The following is a 17,328-nucleotide window of genomic DNA, read 5'->3' as shown; positions in this document are numbered from 1 at the left end:
ACATTCAGTGCAGAACGAAGATGGACCTGGAAACAAAGGTGGGGCCAGATGGGCTTTTGAATAAACAGGACAAGTGGGCGGAGCCTCTGGGCAAAGAGCCGGTGCCTGAGAGTTCACCCTGCACAGCAGAATCAACTCCTGCAGGCCCGGGACCGGCTGGGACACCGAGGCCGCCCAAGCTCGAGAAGAAAATGTGGTGGCTTCCTCTTGGACCTGGGCGTAGGGAAAGGCCCTTCAACCATGACTCCAATCCAGAGGCGACAAGAGACGGATGCCCAGGACGCGCGAACACAATAACGTGGCAACGACAATACCAGAGAGTCGGAAAACAGCCGACTAACTGGGAGGAAATATGTAACACGCGCTGCAGCCGAAGGCCAGACGTCTCCTCTAACCTGAACGCTTTAAAAAGGGTCAGAAACGGATGGAAATGGGAAAGACAGGCACAATCAAGTCTCAAAAATATGTGTGTGGCCCTTAACATATGGAAGATGTTCAGATCCACTCATAAATTAGAGAGATGCAAATGAATGCACTGAGAGACCATTTCTCCATCAGACAGTGAGCGTTCAGAAGTGTGGAAACCCAGTCTCGGTGAGGCTGTGGGAACCAGCCCCCCTGTCACCCCCCCCCCTCCCCCCGGCTGCTGGGAGGGAGCTGGTACAGCCTTTCGGTGGCAACGTGTTGGACCGCAATGACACGTGCTCTCACAGTGGATCCAGCAAACCCACTTCTAGGTCTCGACCCTGCAGACACAGTTCCAACAACACGAAAAAGTCCTTCATTCAACACGACCTAAAACTGGGAAGTGTTGTTAAAACCTACGTGTCCCCTTGTTAGGAAAGTGGTTAAAAAACTGAGCACGTGGGGTATTACTCAGATGTAAGGGGAATGAGAAGGCTTTGCACTGATAAGGTCTGTTTATAGGATACACTGTCAAATGAAAAAAAAGTGCAAGAAGAGAATCTATAGTATAATATACTCCATGTTACAAAGAGGGGGATATAAGAAAAATGGTTACACCTACTCATTTGTGCAAAAGAAATACAAGAAGGAAAGGCAGAGTGAATAAGATTGGTTACATAGCAAATGGGTAGGAATGTGGGGAAGAATGGGCAACATGGGGCTGGGGAGTGGGAATGAGGGGCAAGGGCACCTCTCTGGGCCTCCCTTTGAGTGTCGCTCTGATGCTAGATGCCCCAAGGTGATGGTCTGCTTTCCGTGTCAAACTGGCCACACCTTGGTCCCCAGTTATTCTATCGCACAGGGCCCTGGGTGTTCCGGAGATGGCTCACAGCTATGATAAGCTGGCTTTGGGACGATGATCTTTGATAGTGTGGGCGGGGCCTCACTGGTCAGTTGAAAGGCTCTAAGACCGAGTTAAGGAATTCTGCCTCGAGGCTGCAGTACCCCCACTGGACTTGCCAGACCCCACCATCTCATAAAACAATTCCCTGAAATAAATACTGCTATAGATAGCGTTTCCTACACCAGGTTTAAGGGGGATTCACCCACATTCTCATGGTGCATGCTTGCATGGTTCCCTCGGTTACATCTAAGTCCCTGGTATGAATATGTGTGATCTATATCTATATCTGTGTCTATATCTCTATCTATTGTCTATATGTCTGTACCTGTATCTACATCTATCTATCTATCTATCTATCTATCTATCTATCCATCATCTATCTGTCTATCTAGCCATCTATCTACCCATCCTGGCTTCTAAACACCATTCTTTAATCAAAGGAGCCAGGGCTTCTTGGAGAAGTGGCTGGTTCCAGGGCTGGAGCAGAAACTGAACAAGAGGAGCCTGGAACAACTCCGTGGCACCTAAGGAACTGCCCCCAAAAGGACACAAGAGCGCTCTAATGGCCGAAGCTGGGACAATTTAAGAACCCTTGTGAGGACAGTGGACCCACCAGATATCCAGGATCACCTCCCACCTCAAGGTCAGCGGTGAGCAACCTTAGTTCTGCTGCATCTGCTTCCCCTTTGCCATGTAATGTAACATGTCATGTAACACATCATGTAATGCAACATCGGTTATGTAATGACATTGCAACACATGTCATGCAATGTAACATATGCTATGTTAGGTATAATGATGCTGTTGAAATAGGGCTTTTGCTCCTTGTTCCCTCAATTATCTTGATTATCTTTTTCTTAAATTATTTTTTAATTGTTTTTATTGACTTTAGAGAGAGGAAGGGAGAGGGAGAGAGAGAGAGAGAAACATCAATTGGCTGCCTCCTGCATGCACTCCCACCAGAGATTGAATCCGCAATCTGGGCATGTGCTCTGACCAGGAATCGAACCGGAGATCTTTCGGTGCGTGACACTCAACCAACTGAGCCACACCAGCCAGGGCTGGATTTTCTTTTTAAATAAAAGGAATTTCCTGGCCCTCTCACCCGACCCCATGCTTCTATTTCTGGCTCTATCGCCACTGGGCTCTGATGACGGACAACTCTCCTGGGCCTGAGTGATATTCATTCCTGCTTGCGAACTAGCCACTGTCAGAAACCTGCTGTGGCGGCTTCAGTTTCGAGTGACATCACCACTGCTTCTGTATTAACATCTCTAGCGTTATCCCGTCTTCTGCTAGGTGACAGCCTGCATTTGGCTGCACAAACCTCCTCGCTCACACAGAGGAGGGGCAGGGCACACGACACGCAGAGCACGGCCTCTTCCGTGGATCCAGTGATAGACAACCTTGACCTAAACTAAATAAGTCACTCAGCCCAGGCACGGGCCAAGCAGCCTCAAGAACAAGCGGCTCTGATTTTTAACACCCTGCCCGGCCCCCAATTTCTCACCCGTGATTGATTTTTCAGTTTAGAAAATGAGACCTTGAAGAACAAGAATGAGGGGACCCCACCGTCCCAGGGCTCCTGCCTCTTCACACCAAGTTCTGCTCGGGCTCCAGGGGCTGAGGTCCTGGCCCAGGAGCACAGAAGCCCCAACCTCTCTGAGTGAAAGGGAGGCAGTGGATGCAGCCCGCGGGGTGGGAAGAGGGGCGTTTTGGTAGAAGGACTGAGTCATGAAGGGGAAGGCTCAGTGCCCGCTGTCCACTGTGGGGTGCCATGGCCACCCAGCCAAGGACAGCCTCCCGTGACCCCAGGGCGCTCCTAGCCATGAACTGGCAGAAGGACAGCCTTGGCCTGATTATGGGGACCAGGGGAACCAGCAGGGACATCCCTGCAACCCGGCGCCTGTCAGACTCGGCCACGAGGCCCCTGGGCACTGGGCAGCGCTCTCCGTGGTCCCCAGATGCCTGCACTTGGATGGGCCACAGGAATCTACGCCTGGACACAGCCCTAACAGGACGCTCGGTCTCCTGCTGCCTTGAGGATCCCAGGTCATCACGGACCTCCTGCCCCTTACTGTCTGCACTTACCTGTCACTGACCCCTCCTTCCCCCTCATCTGTCCTCCACCCATGACCACAGCCTGTCCGTCACCCTGGACTATGGTGAAGAACCCTCACCAGGCCCTGGGGCCCCAAGGTCCCCCCAGCCATGTCCCTCCTGCCAGTAGGCACACTTGACTCACTCGATGGTCTTGCCCCAGTCACACCACAGCGTCCTACCGATGGCCTCCATGTCCACCTTGAATGGGGCGAGGCAGACGTCCTGCAAGACGGCATCGTAGTCGAAGTCCGGGCAGGTGGTGGCCATGAAGAGGTGATGCACTGCAAGGACAGTGTGTGGGGACTGTCACCCTCCGGCCTTGTCCCCGCCCGCCCTCCCCTGCCTTCCCGCCCACCTTCCCTGCAGGCCCGGGCTCTTCTGTCCGACACACACACATCCGTCCAGGGCTCCCGTCCCAGAGGCACCTGGGGGCTGCCATGGGGTCTCACTTGTCCCGAGAATCTGATGTGCGGGGATACCGGGCACAGGGGCTGACACGCATCCTCACTCAGCCCCTGACATGCTCCCAATGCCTCCACTTCACAGATGTGGAAACCGAGGCAGCAAGAATGATCGCTGGGGCTGGACCCAGGCTCCTCACCCACGATGCCACGAGGCCTGTCCACTGAGTGAGGAGGAGGAATCGCCTGTGGTGGTGGTGGGGACACAGCAGGACAGGGTCCTATCCCAGGGCAGGTGGGGACCTGGCTGCACCACCAGCCCAGACCGGCTCACCCCCCTGTGTCTGATTTTTACCGGTTGTAACTAAGCTGACAACTTGTGGCATGACGTGTCCTACCCTCCTGCCTTGATTAACACGCGATCAAAAATGAAAACTGTTGGTCAAGCAGCGCACTGCTGATCGGCTCCACTGGAGGCTGCTGGGGTGGAGGCGGGGCAGGCTGGCCAGGGACCCCGGGCCCCACCCCCAGGCCTCCTCCTCCTCCTCAGGCCCAAGGCCTGCTTTGTTCCCTCTCCAGGGCAGGCAGGCGGTGTCCTTCCCAGATCCCATATCCCTTTAGGGCAGTGATGGCGAACCTTTTGAGCTCAGGGTGTCAGCATTTTGAAAAACCTTAACTTAATTCTGGTGCTGTGTCACATATAGAAATTTTTTGATATTTGCAACCATAGTAAAACAAAGATTTATATTTTTGATATTTATTTTATATATTTAAATGCCATTTAACAAAGAAAAATCAACCAAAAAAATGAGTTTGCGTGTCATAGGTTCGCCATCACTGCTTTAGGGTGAGGCTGCAGGCTCACCTACTGCCCCCAGGCTATGCTGGTCTCTGCCCAGCGGCTCCCCCTGCCCCACCAAGGGGGCCCTAAGGAAGCCCACCTGTGGGACAGGGGAAGTGCCAGGGCTCCTGGGTAGCTCAGGAGGCTCAGACACTGAATTCAGGAAAGAACTCTGAGCCATCTGTCCAGCCTCATCTGAGGACGGCCTCTCTGATGGTTCCCACCCCCTCACTGCCCCACGACCCACCCTGTCTCCCCACCAGGACGCTTTTCCCTGCAAACCCCAGACCCAAAGGTCCCCCTCCCCTGCACTCCTCCCCCCTCTTTCCTCCTCTCCCATCTCCTCTCCCTCCCCCGCCCGGGCCCAGCCCACTTCCTCAGCACCTCATTTGGGTGGTAGAACATTTCCTTTTTTTCTGAGGACCTTTTGTGCTGCCCTGTCACCTGCCACTCGTTTCTGATACATGTACGTCCTCCCAGCAGCTCTGCATGTTAATATGCATCAAACGAACAAGATGGCAACACCTAGCTTCATTCTGTGTGGGTGTGAGGCAGGCGCCTGCAACTGGTCCATGGAGGTCCGGAGCTTGGGGGACCCCTCCTGTCTGGAAGGGCTGGTTTTAGGGAGAATGAAGACGACCACACATCTCAGCCAGGGCTCTCTGCAGAGCCACTCGGCTGACACGACATCGGACAGACCTGTCACAAGGACACCAAGTTCCCAGAAGGGCAGATCGTCCAGCAGAGCCAGTCGCCAGGGTAGGGCAGGGCAGGGCACCTCCACTGGTCACCAGCAGGGAGTGCTGGTGTTGGGGGCCAGGGGTGCTGCTGTCCCCTCCACCTGTCCCCAGTCCCTCCCAGTGCATTCTGGGCAATTTCTCCCTGCGACCTCTGGGCCATGGAGCACAGCCCTGCCCCTACCCCACTGGCCTGCCCTATCTGGCAGCCTCAGTGCTCACCCTAGAGCAGGACCCGCCCCTCCCCAGTCCCTGGCCTTGACCCTGGCTGGGCTCTGAGATGGTCCCCCTGCTGACCCAGGGTGGGACCCTGCTCTCTGGGAATGGAGACCCCACTTCTCTCCCTGCCTTGGAGGAGCCAGAGCAGCCTTGCTGTGGGTGAGGCTGGCCAGCTGCCAGGGAGCCTGAAACCATAGTGGTTTAGGTGCAGGAGAACAGCTCACTTCTCTTAACCAGCCTGATGCACTTTCTTTGGTCAGAAAGAGAGACAGTATAGTTTTAAAGCTGAATAAAATTGCCCAGAGTTTTAAAGCCAGCTGTTTGGATTCCATTCCTGTGGGACTGCAAATGGATTCATTCATCATGGCTTCGAAGGCCGTGAGCAGACACACTCCGTGAGTCAGGACAGGAGCTGTCGGGCACATGCACCATCGGGAATTCAGAGACAGGGCCCCTCTGTCCACAGCAGGAAACTGGCCCTGAGATGAGGACACTGGCGGAGGAAGGCAGGGGATCCCTCAGCACAGTGACAGGCAGGACTGCCGGCTCCCCCCAGGTCCACGGGGCTCCAGGCCGAAGGGCTGCTGCACGGAGACCTTGGACATCCGGGTTTCTAAGGAGAGATGAGGGCCCAGCAGTGCGAAGCGGGTGGGCCTCACTTTAAGCCGCCCTGTCTGTCTGCACAGGTGGCAGGAGGGCCGTCTGCTGCGGCTGATTCCACATTTGCAGAGAGAACCACAGAACTCCCGTAGTCCTCCTCCTATAGCTGGGGGAGCCCGGTGACGGTGCGGGAGGAGCTGGGGGGAGGGCCCTCCACTGGGAGGCCCGCTGATCTGAGGGACCAGTCTGGGGGCTAAACACAGAGCCTCCCCTTTGGTGCCGGGGAACTGGGGTAGGAGCAGCCCACGTGCCTGCAGGGACCCACGACACCCCTGACCTTCCAGGCGGCACAGAGGAGGCCACACAGGCTCCTGCAGGCCTGCTCCCCTCTTGGCCACAGTTTCTTTAGTGGAGAAGTGGGACAGTTCCCCCGCCGTGAACTTACAGGACTGCTTTCCAGAGGATTCAGTTTAGGGATCCCGCCTGAAAAACGAGCGGCCCGTCCCTGTGAGGCTTCAGTGTGAGCCACCCTCAGCACCTCACAGGGCACGCGGGCCCCTGGGGTCCAGCAGGGACAAGGGGGAGGGTGCTGGGGAGAGGGGAGGAGGGGGAGGTGACCAAGTTCGCAGGACACTTTCAAAGGTGGTGGATATCGATTCGCGCAGCCTTGAACCCACACAGGTGTACACGTATGTCAGGACCCTCCAGATTACCCTAATATATTCACTCTAATGTACTCAGCTATCCCATGTCAATTACACCTCAATAAAGCTGTTTAACAATGAGTGTGAAGGAAATATCAAGAATGGGCTATCTCTGAGTGATGTCATATGGGTGATCTTTATCTTCTGCCTTTCGTTCCCCTACATTGTCCACAGGTTAAAAAACACACTTTATAAACTATTATCTCTGTATTCTGTGCACATCTTCCCCTAACCCTCCGGAGAAAGCCTTGCTCGGCAGGTTCTGGCTGCAGCCGTGAATCATTTTCCGCTCACCCTGCCAGGGCCCTCAGGGTGAGAACCACCACTTCCAGCACCCCCTGGTTCCTGCCACCCGCCGGGAGCCAAATCCCCAGGATGCCACATGCCTGCCTGAAAAAGGAAAACCAAAACCAAGACAATGACAAACTGAAAAAACAAAAACTACATGCAGTAAAAACTCCTACTCAACCGTCAAGGCCTGGTCAACCCCCACCGCCTCCGCCCGCACAGCATACACTCTCTGACGGTCAGCATCCCACATGTTGCAAACCTTCCTTAGCCCACGTAGACCTGAGCCAATAGAGTCTCCGGCCATCACCTGTGTTTGGTCCTCCTGGTCAGTTTCAGCCACTGTCCCTGGCTCTGGCCTCGAGATGCTGTGTTCCTTCCCTCCCCTCCCCTCCTTGAGGTGTCTGCTCTGTGCTAGATGTGGGGGACTATTAATATGTCCCCTGAATCTACAAGAAAATGGGGTGCTAAGTCAGGTAAAAGAAGAAGTGGCATCCAACAGGAGAGCAGTGGAGTCAGATGATGTCTGCCTAAAAACGATAAACCACAGTGTTGTCCCTGACAAGGTTAAATCCCACCCGATGAGCCCCGAGGGGAGCCTCACGCCCACCAGGAAGCTACCAGCACAAAGATAGAGAGGACACGGAGAAAGTGGACCCCTGTGCACAGCTGGTGGGAATGGGAACGTGCATTTGCTGTGAAGAGTCTGCTGTGAACAAGTTAAACAGAGTTATCATATGACCTAGCAATTCTACTTGTAGATATATGCCTCCAAAGAACTGCAAGCAGGGTCTCAAATAGACATTTACACACACATGTTCATAGCAGAATTATTCACAATAGTCAAAAGATAGAATCAATCCAGATGTCCATCAACAGATGAGTAGATAAACACAGTATGGTCCATACATATAATGGAATATTATTCAGCTTTAAAAAGGAGAAAATCCTGTCCAGCTGGTGTAGCTCAGCAGTTGAGCATCAACCCAGGAACCAAGAGGTCACAGGTTCGAATCCTGGTCAGGGGTGGGGGTGGGTGCAGGAGGCAGCCTATCAATGATGTTTTTCTCTCATTGATGTTTCTATCTCTCTCTACCTCTCCCTTCCTTTCTCTCTAAAAATCAATAAAAACATGTTAAAAAAAAAAAAAAGAGGAGAAAATCCTGTCACATGAACGAACCTTGAGGACATTATTCTGAGTGAAATAAGCCAGTCATGAAAGGACAGATTCTGTATGGTCCCACTTACATGAGGTCCTTACAGTAGCCAGAGTCAGACAGAAAGCAGAAGGGTGGGACAGGGGATGAGGAGTGCGTGTTTAATGGGGACAGAGCTTTAGTTTGGGAAGATGGTGATGGTGGGACAACAATGTGAAGGTACTTAATGCCACTGAACTGTATAATGGTAACTTTTATGTTATGTGTATTTTATGACAACTTTAAAAAGCATTGAGTGGGTTAAAGAAGGTTCCACTATCACAACTCACCATGGGAACGTGCCGTCGGGGGTTGCATGTGTGCATTCCCGCACAGAGCATGCAGGAACTCAGCAAAGAGTCAGAAGACAGAGTTAAAATTGGGAGGGGCTGGGAGATAGGCCTTCCTTACAGGTGACCTATCTGAAAAGCCAAGAGTTGGGAGGAAGGAAAACAAAGCAAGAAGCCAGCTCTGTGGGAAACTGAGCGCCGGGAGGTGGCCAACCACAGAACAAATGTACAAAAAAGGAGCTTTCTTCTGTTCCAGCAACAAGTTAGAAAATAGACTGGGAAAATGTCCCACTCACAGGAGCAGCCAGAACCCCACAAGATTCCTAGACGTTGAACCAGTAATCTGCAGGTCCAGAAAGGCAGAGGAGCGGTCACAATATTCATCCTCCCCATCAATTCATAGGTCAGTGCAATTACCGTCCAAATCCCAACAGACATTTAGCTCAAAAACCAGGGGCATCCCAGATGCATCAAATGTTTTTACAAAGTGAAGGAAGAATCATTTAACTTCAGGACCTTCCCTGTCAGGACCATCCCTCTCATCCGAGGCTCTCACTGCAAACTCTCCGACCACACCCCTCTTCTGTGCCCTGAACTTGTGCAACACCTGTCTACCTGCCATGGTCTCTGAGTGTCCAAGGGGAGGTGGCCGCTGTGGATGGGGCTGCCAGCTTTAGTGAGCAAAAATACAAGACGCCTACTGAAATCTGAATGCCAGATAAACAATGATTCCCCAATTGCATGGGACATATGCAAACTAAAACGATTTGTCACTGATCTGAAATCTAAATTTGACTGGGACCCTGGGTCTAACCCTGAAGTCTAAGCTCCCACCCTCCACTTGGGCCAGCAGCCTGGGTGACCATCCCGGTCCCCCCCCGCCCCCCCCTCGCCTTCCTCACTGCTCAGGCCCAAGCCCAAGGCCGACCTTCAGTTTCACCTCTGGAACTCTCAGGGATCTCCGCTCTTTCCATCTCAATCCTCTGTCCTCACCCCACCCAGCCTCCCTCCCCTGGTCCCCTGCCTGCACTCCCACCCCAGCCCACACTGTGAAGTAGCCCAAGGCTTTTAAACCAAACTCTCATCACCCCCTTTCATATCCTGCAGGTTTCCCCTTTGCCCTTGGAATGAAATCTGAGCTGTCTACCTTGGCCCAGAGGGTGAGTCCTTCAGCCCAGCCTTGGGTCAAATGCTTGGCCACAAAGGCTTCCAACAAGCCCCGAATCAGGGCCTTTGCACAATGCCCTGGGTCTACTCTAGAGGCTCTTCCCAGGCTCCTCGGGGCTCTGATCAGCCAGAGCCCTGGGCTTATTTCTTATGCATAAGCAGCACCATTTATGTACCTGTTTACACAGAGCAGGGCTTCTCACCCCGAGCTGGGCCATTCCTCCTATGGGCGCTGCCCCGGCTTCTACTTTCCAGAACTCCCTCCTGGGGATGACACTGTGTGAACCACTTGTGTGGGACAGAGAGAGGTTTCTAGGAGAAATGGCTTAGAGCTTCCCCGGAGCCCCTTACCTGGCCATCCACCCAGCCGGCAGCCCTTCCGCCTTACAAACGGACCCATGGAGCCTTCCAGAGGCAGAAAAGGCACATGGGGAGCGAGCCAACCCGGTGTCAATGTCACCAGATTTCTGTTGAAGTGACTATGCTTTCTAGATCTCTTCCCTGTGATGTGACGCGCAAACTGCTTTCATTCCCGTTGACATGTGACCATACGGCAGGTGTTAGTATCCAATTATTTGCTTGTCATTTGCTGCCTTTTCCTTCTCAAGTGATGTGTGGTTTAGGACCGTTCCTGGTGAGCCTTGAGGGCATGGGGTGCAGAGCCCTGAGGAGCAGGGTGGGCACTGCCCAGGCTGTGGGTGGGTCACTGCTTCCTGCAAACTCTGTGCTCATTCAGAAGTTGTGGACAGGAGGGACCCAGAGGTGGGCTGACCTGGGGTTCAAGCCTGGCACATGTGGGGGCACTGCCACTGTGGTGTGATGGAGGCTGTGAGGGGGCCTGCAGGGGCACAGGAGAGGGTCACCACCCCAGGGTGGTGCATGGGGTGGCCAGAGGAGGCTTCCCTGTGGGCAGCCACCTGGGAGGGGTGGAGGTCGTGTGGCCCGGTGGGGCCTGTGAGACTGGAGGACAGTGAGCTGAGGGCAGAGTGGATGTGGGCCAGGTGGGAGATAAGGATGGCTGGGGTTCTGGCCTCTGGTCCCACAGAATCCACTGTAGGAACCCACAAGGTAGAGAGAGAGGGAGCCATCAGGGAGCTAAACAAAGGAGACCCTGTGAGGCCTCATGAGAATAAAGTAAGAAGCCTGGCTGGGAGGCTCAGGCCCGGGCTCCAGGTCCCCTGCGGAGTCTTGGTCAGCGTGTCCCCGTGGGCCCTGCTCCAACAGAGCCACTTAAATGATGATGGAAGTGATGTCTTTCGCTGTCAAAGAAAACACTGAAATAAGACAATCTTAGGAAAGAAAAGCTTTCCATGGACAATAACTTCATTATGTTAAAATGAATTGACTGGTTGTTTAGGTTGGGAGCCCTCCTGTCCTGCTGTGTTGACATAACCCTCCTCACAGAGAACAGATGAGTTCTCTAGAAACCTTACGCAGCCCAAGGTCACCCTGTCCTGGAGGGAGGGAGGGCTGGTGACCAGGACATCTCTCTGGGGGGTTAGGGAGGGAGTGGGGGCCCAAGGGCACCTCTGATGTGGCGCTGCGGACAGGGCAGAGTCCTGTCAGCATCGTGGGTATCTCTTCACTCACCAGGAAGCAGCTGCAGGGCAGAGGCAGGCAGCACAGGCCTTTGGCATGGGCGCTAAAGTCCCAGCGGCCACCTTGGCCACCTCCTTTCTCCCCCGTCCCAGCTCCTGTTCCTTTTCCACTAAAGCACCTCCTCCTTCAGGAGGCATTCCCTGAGTCCCCAGTGAACAAAAGGCTCTTGGGCAGGATGGGGTGCCCTTCTCAGACCCTCCGAGCACCTGCCACCACCAGGCGCTGTCCTGCAAGGGCACACCCAGCTCACACGTGATGGGGTAACAGGGCTGAGAAGTCTACCCCATGGCTTTGACCTAGGAGCTCAGAAGGTGCCAGGAGAGCTCTCTCAGGTCATAGGCAGGTGCCCCCACCCCTCCTTGGTTCACAGGATGGACAGTTGTCCCCACCCCTCCGTGGCTCCCAGCCAAGAGGAGGGAGAGTGGGTCCCACAGCTCCAGCAGGAAACAGACTGTGCAGCCTGGGTCCTATGCCCTCCCTGAAACAGACTGTGCAGCCAGGGCCCACTGAGGGGAGCCTACCACGCCAGGTGGGCCTCAGGAAAGATGGGTTCTGCTCCTGAAGGAGGGGATGCTAGCAGCCTACCCACCAGGTTCCACTCTCAAGGGCTGGAATCTATCCACATGGGCTCCTGTGTCACACTGGATGGGGTATGAATGGGGTAGAAGCTGTGAAATTGGTTCATTCTGGGGGAAAATAAGGAGAAAGAAGTTTTCTCAATGAGCCATTTTCCTGAAGGATTCTAACTCAACATTTCCTTGGCGCATTGCTGATTACGGCATCCGTGTGGACAGGACCATTTCTCAACAGCCCTGGCCTGGAACTGACCACATGTACAGTGACTGGCGTGTGCCTGTGGAACGGAGACAGAATCCAGAAGCTTCTCCCCTCAGGGAGCATGAACAGACACACCGAGCTGATTAGCAAGTAAGATCCTTCAGACCTGGGCTCTAGGACTACAGTGCCTCCGGATTTCATCTGAAGCAGTCACATGGGCTGTATTTACTGGGATGTCCCTGGAGGTTACGGCTATACTTGTGTATGTACAAAGTCAGATATCTCAAAGACCACAGCAGCCTTGCAAAGAGAACCCCACAGCCCCCAGCATGACCCCAAGAAAGGTACATGCTTCCCAGGACAGGTGTCAGAGGAGTTCCCACAAGTCTGAGTGGGCCCGCCCTGCTGAGTGACGGTGGGCTCTTCTAATCAGGAGCTTACACCGCACACAGCACGATCCTGCGTTGTCTGGAAATGCCCTCTTTTCTGATTGATGAAAAACTTTCCAGCGGCTACGTACAAACTTCTGAAATGCATGTGGTCTGACCAGAATAGTGAGATGTCAAAAACCATGTGCAGAAAGCAAGCAGATTGAATAAGTAAAGTAGCTTGATTGTAAAACTGTTGCAGATGAGTTCTTGAACCTAACAACTAGCATACTTGGGGGGAAAAAAACAATCCTGCAATGCCATTCTGGGTAGTGAAGTTTTCATCTCCAAGGAGATCTGGCTGAAGCCGCAGCTTGGGAAGAAAATACTGCGTGCTCCATATTCTAATTACTGCCGAGCTCAATGACATGAGCTTACTAATAACCTCATAAAGTTGTGTTTGTTTTTTCCAAGATACAATGTTAGCCAGACCTAATATAATTTAAGATTACAGGATTTTGGATTTTCACCAGAACATTGTATCACCTTCTTGGTAAACAAGGAAGGTCTTCTTCTTCTTCTTCTTTTTTTTTTAAAATAGATTTTATTGATTATTTTACAGAGAGGAAGGGAGAAGGACAGAGAGTTAGAAACATCGATGAAAGAGAAACACCGATCAGCTGCCTCCTGCACACTCCCCACTGGGGATGTGCCCGCAACCCAGGTACATGCCCTTGATCGGAATTGAACCTGGGACCCTTGAGTCCGCAGGCTGACGCTCTATCCACTGAGCCAAACCGGTTAGGGCAAGAGAAGATCTTCTTATGGGATCAGGCAGTGCTTTATTCACACACGCTTTAGAGCAGTGGTTCTCAACCTATGGGTCGCGACCCCTTTGGCGGTCAAATGACCCTTTCACAGGGGTCACCTAAGGCCATCCTGCATATCAGATATTTACATTACGATTCATAACAGTAGCAACATTACAGTTATGAAGTAGCAACGAAAATAATTTTATGGTTGGGTCACAACATGAGGAACTGTATTTAAAGGGCCAGAAGGTTGAGAACCACTGCTTTAGAGGGTGCAGCTTTGGCACATGAGTAGAGAACATTTATGATTTAAAAAAAAAAAAAGGGACACAACCCTGCTAAAGAGAAATGTTCATTTCTCAGGAAACCAAAACAGTAAGTTCCATGTCAAGCCAAATGAATCCTAACACAAAAGAAGAGGATAATATTATTTTAAGATTTTGCTTTTTTACATAACGTCAGCCAAAACACTGAAGGGGCAAGATCAGTTTTCAGATGATATTCTATTGATGCTGCGGGTTTCCTGCGGATCTGACCCTCCTTGGCAAGGTTTATGAATAGCGAGAGGTGGGATGGCACAGCGCCTGGGTAGTCTTCAGTCCATTTCCCCCAGGGCCTGGACCCTCTCCAGGGTAAGCCACACTGCTCCCAGCTGCTCCCCCAGCTGCAAAAATAGCACGGGGGTCTCCCCTTCCCCAGCAGCATCAGGTGCTTCTGACCACACTGCCCTTTCTGGGAAAGGCCAAAGAACCAGTAATGGTTGCAGGGGCCTTCCAGGGGCCACTGGATTCTTCCACTTAAATGACCTATTTAATTAGCTTTCTTAAAAGGTACCTAAATAGCTCTGTGGCTCAGTTGGTTGGAGCATTGTCCCTGTGCATGGAAAGATTGTGGGTTCTACCCCCAGTCCTGGCATATAAGAGAAGCAACCGATCGAGGTGAGTCACACTGATGCTCGCCCCCCCCCCCCCCCCCGCCCTTTCCTCTCTCTCTAAAAATAAATACAAACATATCCTTGGGAGAGGAATAAATAAATGGTGCCTAAACACACAAATTGAGTCATATAGCTAAAGCCGTTTTTAAAAAGGTTTCTCACCATTTGATGAAAACTGTAGACAGGGAAGTGAAGGCGACAATTTCTTGCTACATTTTGCCAAGCCTGGTGCTGGTTCCTGTCCTCACTGGGTTTCAGCTTAGAATACCCTCCGGAGAGGGAGCCAGCACACCCAGAGTCCCTCTTAGAATATCCCCAAGTCAGCTGGCCGCTTCTGCAAAGACATCTCTGGGAGGTTTATTTGCAAGTCAGCAACTGCTGTACGGTAGAATCAGGCTTTCCGTTTTCACTAATGTCTAGATAAAGGGCTGTGGTTCTGATTTCTAAATAGGTGATCTGCCCGGTGCCTGCTCTCACACACACGGTCGCCTAAGGAAGCCCGCGGGGGCACAGAGGTGCGGGCAGGGGGCCCGCGCATTGTAGTTTTACTCCTGAAAATCAGTGAGTCCCAGGGTGCTGGAGAATTGCCCTGAGCCTTTCAGAACTCCCTGCCCCGCAATGCCCCAAGCTGTCCCGGTCCCCAGAGGGTGGCGCAGCCCTTCAGGGACCCCCGTCCACGTCCGGGGGGCCTCTCGTGAGCCCCGGGGACCTCGGCTCCCAGACGGCCAGCCAGTCGCAACCGGGGAGCTCTGGGCACTCGCCTCCCTTCGAGGGCGCGGAGCGGGCGAGTGGGCGCGGCAGGGGGACGGGGGCTGCAGGGGTGTCGGGGCAGCCGGGACCCAGCCTTACTCACCCAGGAGCAGGCAGAGGCTGCGCCGCGGGAGGCCGCGCAGGGCCGGGGCCATGACGCCTGCTACGTACGGGCCCGTCCGCCAGCCGCGAGACCCGCCGAGGTCTGAGTCGTCGCAGCTCCGAGGGCGGGGGCGGGAGCGGGATCAGCAGGAGGCGCCCGCCCGGCCCCCTGCGGCTCCCTGGGAGGCGGAAGCCCGGCGGGGCGGGCGGGGACGGCGGTGAGCGTCACGGAGAGGGGAGCCGGGCGGGCCAGCACCTGCAGCCGGGGCGCTCGGAGGAGTCTGCAACAGCGAGGCGACCCGACCCACGCGTGTCGCCGGAACGGCGCTGCGGGAGTGCGGGCCCAGCCAGCGGAGGGCTACGCCCAGGGAGCGTGCCGCGCGGCGGCTGCCAGACCCTCAGGGGGATGCACTCTAGGACTCCTGGGGAGGCCGGGCCCCTGATGCGGGGGCGCTCCTGAAATGTTCCCCGAACAAACGGACAAGTGCCTGTATTGCCAAAGGCCAAGACCAGTCTTCCGCTCCCTCCCCGCCCCCAGGTGCAGTCACTGTCTCCTGTGGGGCCAAGCTTGGCGCTCGGGAAGAGTCACAGTAATAAAAAAACACAGGATCAATGAGAAACTGGAGCGAATAGTGCGACCTACGCGAGGAGGAACAGCATGGCACAGGGGAGGAGGGAGGCAGCAGGCGTGCACAAAGGTCCTGGGGCCAGAGGGAATGGCTCTGCCTGGGCTGAAAGGTGGCCACGAGGGACTTGCTAGGAAGGATGGGTGGTGAGAGGCCGGGAGACTGCTAGGCCTCAGGTCAAGTTCTGACTCTGAACTTATGTAGAAAGATGACAGCATTAGATTTGCCTTGTGAGGTGGTCAGTCTGCGTCTGTGTGAACACATTTATAGAGTGAGCGGAGAAGGGCTCCCTGGGGTGACAACACAGCCCTGGGGAAGCCTGGGGAAGGAGCTTTCCTGATGCAGGTCAGACAGGGAGACCTAAACTTAGGCCTGGGCAGCGGAGCTCTCAAAGCCTGTTGGTGGCTGGGTCTCCCCTTACAATGGTTCTTCTTGTAACAGCCTATTCCAAGACCTCTGAGCAAGTGAGTAAATTTATGCTCGAGCTAATCAACCAACCACTGCCCTTGGTGCAGTGGTTACTTCTCTGTGGCCGAGAAGGAGGGAGCCTGGAGCACAGCGGTCCGGAGTGAGAGCATTTCCTTATGCTAAATGAAAGGGAACAGAGCCACCTGCTGTCAGTTTAGAGAATAAGAGGCAGCTGACAGCCAGGTCGTCCATCCACTCCACATGCTTAGGGCACGAGCCAGCCAGCAATCTATGGCCTAGGGGCCCCAAACGCCCTGAGGGAGGGTCTGCATCAGATGGTGGGGGATGGCACATGCTCTCTTGACTTGATTAGCCCCTCTTGCCACCATTGCGTGGCCCACTTTATTCAAGAGACATTTGAATCCTTACTATGTGGAAAACTGGTCAGCAGAAAATGCAGGTCCTGCCTTTCAGTTGGTGAAGCTAGTGAGGCAACCTCCCCAAATCTCTAGTGATAACATGCATGTCCCGATACAGGGACCACACACACACACACGTGCGTGCCCACACACCTGACTCAACTGTGGTGTCTTTTTTTAAAAAAATGCGTTTTTATTGATTTGAGAGGAAGGGAGATAGAAACATCGATGACAGAATCATTGATTGGCTGCCTCCTGCAAGCCTCACACTGGGGATCAAGCCTGCAACCTGGGCATGTGCACTAACTGGAAATTGAACTGTGACATCCTGGCTCATAGGTTGACACTTAGCTATACCAGACGAGCTGTGGTGTTAAGTCTTGAGGGCTGGGAGGAGGAGTGTGCAAGGGGACTACAGGCCAGAGCAAAGGGGCAGTGCAGGGACCATGCCGTGTGAGAAAGGCACGGGTGGTTAGGGGAGGCGAGTGGGGCCCAGCCCTGGGCCAGTTCCACTGTGTATCCTGTACTAGGATTCCTATACTAGAAGAGCGTGCTTCTCTCTGCTCAGACTCTCCCTCCACCCACAGCCTGAACCACCCTTCCCATCCTTGGCTGTGGGCCTCTCATCTCTGAGGTGGGCCTGTCCTCATCACCCATGGCACCTGGGGGCTGCTGGAC

At 53.9% G+C, this 17,328-nt stretch overlaps 2 protein-coding genes across 5 annotated transcripts in view; both read right to left on the bottom strand.

Annotated features, from left to right (window-relative positions):
• RAMP1 (receptor activity modifying protein 1) overlaps positions 1-15,322 on the bottom strand; it is a 35,696-nt gene extending 20,374 nt beyond the window's left edge. The window contains exon 1 of the mRNA XM_081095311.1: positions 15,199-15,322. The gene's annotated coding sequence lies outside the window, so the exon portion shown is untranslated. The remainder of the gene's footprint in view (positions 1-15,198) is intronic.
• UBE2F (ubiquitin conjugating enzyme E2 F (putative)) overlaps positions 1-15,361 on the bottom strand; it is an 87,751-nt gene extending 72,390 nt beyond the window's left edge. For 2 of the 4 annotated variants that reach the window (XM_081095303.1, XM_081095304.1), the window contains exons 1-2: positions 15,199-15,325; positions 3,555-3,693 (exon numbers count right to left, since the gene is read on the bottom strand). In XM_081095303.1, the coding sequence (XP_080951429.1) occupies positions 3,555-3,693; positions 15,199-15,250 (191 nt within the window). In that variant the 5' untranslated portion in view covers positions 15,251-15,325. Of the gene's footprint in view, positions 1-3,554; positions 3,694-15,198 lie in introns of all 4 variants that reach the window. The other 2 variants (XM_081095310.1, XM_081095306.1) reach the window with 2 other exon arrangements.
• Between the last annotated feature and the right edge of the window lie 1,967 nt (positions 15,362-17,328).

Source organism: Myotis nattereri (assembly GCF_964212035.1).
Source record: "Myotis nattereri genome assembly, chromosome: 7".
Classification (NCBI taxonomy): Eukaryota; Metazoa; Chordata; class Mammalia; order Chiroptera; family Vespertilionidae; genus Myotis; species Myotis nattereri.
Note: the sequence above shows the minus strand (reverse complement) of the source record. Positions and strands in the feature narration are given on the sequence as shown.